This window comes from Spea bombifrons, chromosome 3 (genome assembly GCF_027358695.1).
Source record: "Spea bombifrons isolate aSpeBom1 chromosome 3, aSpeBom1.2.pri, whole genome shotgun sequence".
NCBI classification, from domain to species: Eukaryota; Metazoa; Chordata; class Amphibia; order Anura; family Pelobatidae; genus Spea; species Spea bombifrons.
Genome location: NC_071089.1, coordinates 58,250,118 through 58,256,935, shown reverse-complemented (window position 1 = coordinate 58,256,935; position 6,818 = coordinate 58,250,118). Strand labels below are relative to the sequence as shown.

Sequence of the window (6,818 nt, the reverse complement as noted above, 5' to 3'; positions counted from 1 at the left end):
ATCCTTGGCTAACCTTCTTTTACAGTTCAGTAAGACAGAAATACAATTTACACAGGAACATTACACACAAAACTTATTTTTATGCACATAAAGGCATCTTTGTTTTATACAATTTGCAAGTGGACATTCTCTCACTCCAAGTTTACAGGCAAGTAGGAGGACCTTCTGTTACAGTTGAGTGGGAGAAAATATTTTGTATACTGCGTTGCTGCTCAAAATCGATCAAAAAACGAGTGTTGCAGATGTAGGGTTTAGAATATAGGCTATACATTAGATGGACTAAAGTATTGGGGCACCTGACCATTACACTAACAGGGACTTTTATGACATTACAGTCTAAATACATAGACATTAATATGTAGTTGGTCTTCCCTTTGCAGCAATAACAACTTCCACTCTTCTTGGAAGGCTTCTCCACAAGGTTTTGAAGTGTTTCTGTGGGAATTTTTGCTCATTCATCCCGTAGAGCGTTTGTGAAGTCATTGAAAATGAGGAGAAGTTTGAAATGTCTAACATGCCAGCATGTTTAGCTGAGCTGAGCCAATGCTAGCTATTGTAGTTATATTCCCACCTTTGCTGTGGTGTCATCAAAATTCAACTTTAGCAATTAAGATTTAGCAATATATCACAGAACAATCTAACAGTGTTTCTTTTTTATGTTTGCTTTTTTCTGTCATACTGAGTATACAAGAAAAGAATTGAATTTTATTTGGGTTGACTGTAGTAGCATACACAAACTTTGGAAGGTGACATTTTGTTCACCAGCTAGAAAACACTTATAAGTTGTTGAGCGTGAAAAAAACCAAATATTTAATACAAATGATTTATTTAATGCATTTGCAGAAAACACACCAGGGTATCTGTTATACACATACAACTTTGTAGCTGTTTAACCAGTTTTAGTTTGGTCTGCTACATCAGTTGCTTCATTTCTTGCTTCCTGGCGCCACTTTGCCTTCTTAGCCAGGTTGAGACTTGTTAATGATTCATGGCGTGCTGCAGCCTTAGAAAGAGAGAAAAAAAAATCCTGAAAATGGGCTGTTTAGGTCTTTTGGTCTATTTTTAGATATGTTGTACATTATAGATATGTTTGAAAAGTATCAGGTGCTTCATGGTCTAGTGAGGAGAGATAGTGATCTTTATAGATTAAAAGCGGATCTGTCATTTTTCTGAAATGTCATAATTGTAATATCTCATGTTACTTTTTTTAAAATACAGAAATATACTGTACATGTAATAAAAACCCACCTTACTCTATACCATGGTGAATTAATCATTCTAATTACATCATCTTTCTCTTATTGTTAAACTTTTAAACATTTAAAATACATATGTGTCCTGAAAAAATACCCAAATACCTAATGGAGAGTGGTGGTTTTAAGTGCAGTTTCAATTTGAATTTGTTTTTGTTAAATGTTGTCTGACCAGCAGATGGTACCTTTTGTCTTTAGATTTTAAAGATGAAACGTTCTCAACAGCCAGCTGAAAGATCCAAGTTTCAGCAAAATTAAACATGTTGTGATTGTAAACTACTTAGTGATTTTTTAATCCTATAAATCCAATTTGTTTGCCCGAGGATTGCAGTATGTCTTAAAACAGCTTTGTAAACACAGGTGTTATCTAAATGATGCAGTGACCTTAAACCTGCTTACCTTTTTACCCGACACAATCACAGCAAAGCAAGCTACGATAGTAAGTCCAATCATAATGTAACAGGCCTTAATCCGTGCCTTGTTCCTAGCTCTCGCCATCATCTCTAGTCTACACGGGAAAGAAGAAAATGAAGTACTTGATTTAGAGTATAATTACCAAAAAAAATATTTTTACGATACGTAATGGTGCATTTAAATCGCTAGATTTGGTCATTACAATCCTAGATTGAGGTATTGTATCAATACTATTGATACAATACCTCAATATATTAATTATGATTAATAATCGTTCCAAACATTAATATTAATTATTATGATTAATAATCGTTCCAAACATTAACACGAGATTGTGTTTAATTATCTGTACATTTCCTTAAAAGTATTGATATAATTATATAAGTTTATATAAATTACTAAACAGTCACTCTTCCTTTTTAAAATGTGAGAAGATAAATTAACTGCCATATTGATGATTAAAGATAAGTTGATACATCTTAAAGAAGCCCTGGCCTTAATACTTAGAACAAAGTGACAGAAACCTAAATGGATAAGAAACAAAGATCCACATGCTTTCATCTTTAGATAAGATGTACTTTTGGGCAAGATCCAAGTAAAAACTAAGCCAGTAATGACCAGATACGTGTTGTCCTGTAGCCCTGTTCATTGGGAAATGGAAGCATTTACATGTTCAGAAAGAACACTCAGCAGGCTCATAACATGTTTTTTTTTTATTTTTTATTTTATAATCTTTATTTTCATTTTTAGTAAGATGAACAATTAGTCTTTACATATAAACAACATAGCAAAATAAAGGGAAATGTTCAGCAAATATGATTGATACAATACAGCAAAAAAGGAATCAATTGCATATGTTTCTTCCTTTGCTCATATAGCGAACATTCTAAACAAAAAAAAGAAAAAAAAAGAAAGCATACAAAAACTACATAAAATCAGAGATGGAGCTAGGGAAAAGAGTGGTGCGAGGTAGGCCTTAGTTATTACTGCTAAGTGAGTTTGTAATATCTACTTTTTTAAGACATGTTTCCCATATTTGTGTTTTCTTAAAAGACATATGTGTTATCCGCTATACTTCTTTCTCCATTCTGATCTGGAATTTTAGTTGGCTTGCCACTTGAGACAAAATAAAATGTCTATTTTGTTTCCATTCTTTAGCTATTAATTTCTTAACTGCTATGCAGGTATGGATGGTTATATTTAATTGGGTTTGAGTTAAAGAGGGCCAACCTAAGTGGAGTAATAAAGATGCCGGGGATTCTGGAATTACAATATTGTCAATTCTTTTTAAGTAAAGAAGAGTTTATTTCCAGAGAATTTTTACTTTAGGGCAGGACCACCATATGTGGATGTAGGTTCCAATAGATTGCTCACACCGCCAGCATGTATTGGAGTTTACTGGAAACATCCTGGTGACACAGGTCGGGACTAAATACCATTTGTTTATTACTTTAAATTGTGTCTCCAAAAGGGAGAGATCATGTATCCTAGAGAAGCAATTCCTAATCTCTTTTAGCCATTCTCCAACTGGTATCGAGATATTAAGCTCATAACATGTCTAGCAGGCTAGTGTTCCATTGGCCCAGGCAATAGATGGCTTTCATCCCGAACCGGGCCATCTGATAAATATGCATTGGGAGCTGTGGGCCCATGCATGGAAACCCATCACTAGCATCCATAAGTGAAGTGAGCACGTGTTGTTTTAAACACTGCTAACATTTTTTTAACATTGTTAGTATTCGTATAAACAATATTTTGGCACATAAAAGTTATGTGCATCCGCTTTCCAATCCTGGTTTTTAGTCGTTAAAAATTAGTAAGATATTGGGGTTATATGTAAACAGCAACTATGACAACAATTTGAGTGCAATCAGGAGGACCATTCCATTGTTACTATGAAGGCTAATGATCTATTTAAAGTTTTGTACCAGGATCATTTTTATAACATAACACTGCTGTTTAGTAGATGGAAATAAAATTGTGACAAGGAAAATGATAAAGAGGTTGATAAACAAGGCCAGGCACCAGCAGGCTTCCAAGCAAAAATGTTGCTAAGTGCTACACATGCAGCAATGACTTTCACTTGTACATTGTGTTATTGCAGAAGGACTTACTAGTGTACCCCTGCTCACAGAAAGACACTGAAATGACGCCAAAATGGCACAATGATACTAAACTCAGGTGAAAAGAGACCAGGATAAGGATTATGGAGATAGAGAAGGGTTTGAAGAGTGTGGATGGGTATAAAATGAATTAAAGACATTAAGTAATATAAAAACTAATTCATTGAAATTAAACAACTCCCCACTCCCAGTACTCACTCTTTATTCATTGTTAAGCCTATCTTTATAAGGGTAGTCCACGACCACCTATTCTTCTGTGTAGTTTACAAGAGGCATCATATATGCTCAGTATAAACTATATGATTTGTGTTATTTTATTTAAAAATGATTTCTATTTTATATTGTTCCTGGATTATTTCTCTTATGGAGCCTGTAAATGTGTTCCTTAAACAGTAATATTTTGTATACAGCACACAACCTTTGGAAAAAAAATATATGAGAAAAGATGGTGACACTTGTGTGTAATGGTTGAACAGATCTGAACGATTCAATATCTCTAATAAATAAACTTGGATAAAATGTAATGGTCCTTACGAGATTGTTGGTGGAATGTCCTCTTCTGATCTGAAACGTCCTGTCCACATAAGAATTTTCTTGTCAAAACTAGTTGGTTTATAGCGTGGAACTTTGCTTTTAATGCTACCATCTGTAGACAAAATAATGAACATAAACATGAGAAGAGGGATATGCATCGAGAGGTACAAATTTTGCTCATCGTCAACTAGGCTAGCTGTCATAGAGGAACTGCAATCACTAGCCTGCATTGATTTAGGTTTATAGCTATATACCTATAGTTATGCTCTCTCTGCTGCAGACATCATGTTTTCCTTCAATACAAAATGAATAAGGCAGGCCCTATCTCTAACTATGCACTAGTCATACCCCAAGCAAAGGTATTGGATGCTTGAATTGTTGCAATTGGATGCAATCATATGGTAGGCCAAGCAGGCATTTTTCTTGGTATTCTTGTAGGAATTCGGGAAGATGGCTGCTGACAGAGGCAGTAACGTCTATGTGCAAGGAGGGAATTGGTAATGGGTAGTGGTAGCGTTTCAAACATTTTAGGATACAGTTCCCATAAATCTAAGTAACACTTATTCTAGTGTTAAAATCAAATTTAGCAGGACTGTTGTTTAAACCTTATAGACACAACAGGTACAATAGCTGTTACTTGTTAAGATCTTTTCCAGACAATTTGTAAAAAATAAAAAAACAGTTGAAAATCTGGAGAACGAGAATTTATCTTACTCCATGGAGTCTGATACTCAAGTAAGTGTCTGGATACATAATCTTTACTTTTACTTTTAGTATAACTAGCCTGTTTTAAAATACTTTTTTGTACTGGTTCACAGAAAAGCATATTTTATTAGAAATATCGTTTTATTTGTAAAACCAAATATAATTAGTAATAATGTGTGTATTCATTTTTAAAAATTGCTGATGTAATACAGTTTGCGTCATTTCACCTTAAGTTACTCACAATTTACAGCTTTCACAAATAAAGTTTAGAATGATTCTTTTAACATGCCCTTAACAATACCAAGCATTTTGCCCAACTCTCCCAAGATCCACATCACATATTATTTCCTAATGAATCTTACCTCCAGGGCTGAATTCGGTGGAGTAATTAAGAATGGACACTGTTCTTGGCTTTGCTTGGTTTAGAGCCATAAGCTGTTTATCAGCAAATTTGAACATGATCTTGTTAAGTCTCAAGCATCCTCTTGTTGGTCCAGCTGCAAACATAGTTGCTGCTGTGTTGGTAGTGCTTCAATATTATCAGCGCAGAGTTAAAATGCAGCATGGAAAAGAGTCCGCTGGTTTTTTTTTTTTGTCCTGATCACGTCAGAAGAGCGCAGCCCATCCTTTTCTCACCAGACTTTGTATTTTTGAGCTCTGAGAAAAGATCTGGCTGTGATGAAGTTAACTGCATGCTATTTTTGTTGCAAATATAGAATTTAAATAGATCCCAACTAATGCTGGAAAAATAGTAAACAAAAATCAAGTGGCGCAAGATCAAAAGTAGTATGTTATCTCACTGGGAAAACAAAAGCAGTGGTCAAACGTTATTATGTATATTAACCCCTTCATGACAATGGCTGATTTTATTTTTGTACCCTCCGTGACAATGGCTGTTTTTACATTTCTGCGGTGCCCGTGTTTAGCTGTAATTTTATTCTTTCCCGTTTACTGAACCCATACAAGTTATATATTGGTTTTTTTTCAGGACAAGAAGGGCTTTCTTTAGATGTCATTGTTTTGATTGTATCATATTATTTACTATAAAAAAGTATACAATATGGTGAAAATTTGGAAAAAAAAGTACTGTTTCTAACTTTTACTTGAGAAATCTTTTATTCATCTATAAAAAGCTAATGAAAACACCTGCTAAATAGATTCTACTATTTTTCCTGAGTTTAGAAATACCCAATGTTTTTATGTGTTTTTGCTTTTTTTCTGCATGTTATGGGTCAGTAAGTACAAGTAGTGTTTTGCTATTTCAAAACCATTTTTTTCCAAATCTGCATACCTGGGAACTCTCCGGGTTTGACCCGGAGATTGCCGAGTGAGCGCTGCTCCTCCGGTTCTCTGGGTCAAGATCCGAATCCTCCAGGGAGCAGGGTCTTGACACGCCCCGCTCCCCGCCCATTTCCCTTTCAAATGGGGGTGTTTCACGTCAGTGGGAACGCCGCCGACGTCAGCGGGAACTCCCATTAACGTTCCCGCAAGGGAAAGTTCCGGGTAGCCGGAGCCCAGAAGTTCCCAGGTATGCAAACCTGGTAAATCTCCCCATGTGCTATTTTGGGTATCTTTTGAAGCCGGCCAATGCAACTTACTCCATCAAACCATATATTTTTGAAAACTAGACACCCCGGGGTATTTCAAATGCTAGTATTTTAACTCTTTCCATGCACTAATTCTACCATCAGTCTTTGTCAAACTTTGTGTAGTCTATTCAAAACATCCTTATTATCCAACGTGTTCCACATACATCTACTTTGACCTTCAGTTAAACCCCCAAGCCATT

General features: G+C 35.3%; 1 protein-coding gene across 1 annotated transcript; it reads right to left on the bottom strand.

The window, feature by feature from the left end:
• Positions 1 to 707: 707 nt before the first annotated feature.
• Positions 708 to 5,556, bottom strand: FAM162B (family with sequence similarity 162 member B). Its single transcript, XM_053460013.1, has 4 exons — positions 5,392 to 5,556; positions 4,325 to 4,436; positions 1,653 to 1,761; positions 708 to 1,003 (listed from the first exon to the last, which is right to left on the bottom strand). Exons 1-4 carry the CDS (start codon positions 5,534 to 5,536, stop codon positions 890 to 892), a joined length of 480 nt encoding a protein of 159 aa, XP_053315988.1. The 5' UTR covers positions 5,537 to 5,556; the 3' UTR covers positions 708 to 889.
• Positions 5,557 to 6,818: the final 1,262 nt, after the last annotated feature.

What these genes read in the sequence shown, in the direction of transcription:
- FAM162B (XM_053460013.1), bottom strand. Translation starts at nt 5,536, where the DNA reads ATGTTTGCAGCTGGACCAACAAGAGGATGCTTGAGACTTAACAAGATC. An exon ending in GACATTCCACCAACAATCTC is followed by an intron (nt 1,762 to 4,324) that starts GTAAGGACCATT and finishes TTTCCCGTGTAG; the next exon opens with ACTAGAGATGATGGCGAGAG. An exon ending in TGATTGTGTCGGGTAAAAAG is followed by an intron (nt 1,004 to 1,652) that starts GTAAGCAGGTTT and finishes TCTCTTTCTAAG; the next exon opens with GCTGCAGCACGCCATGAATC.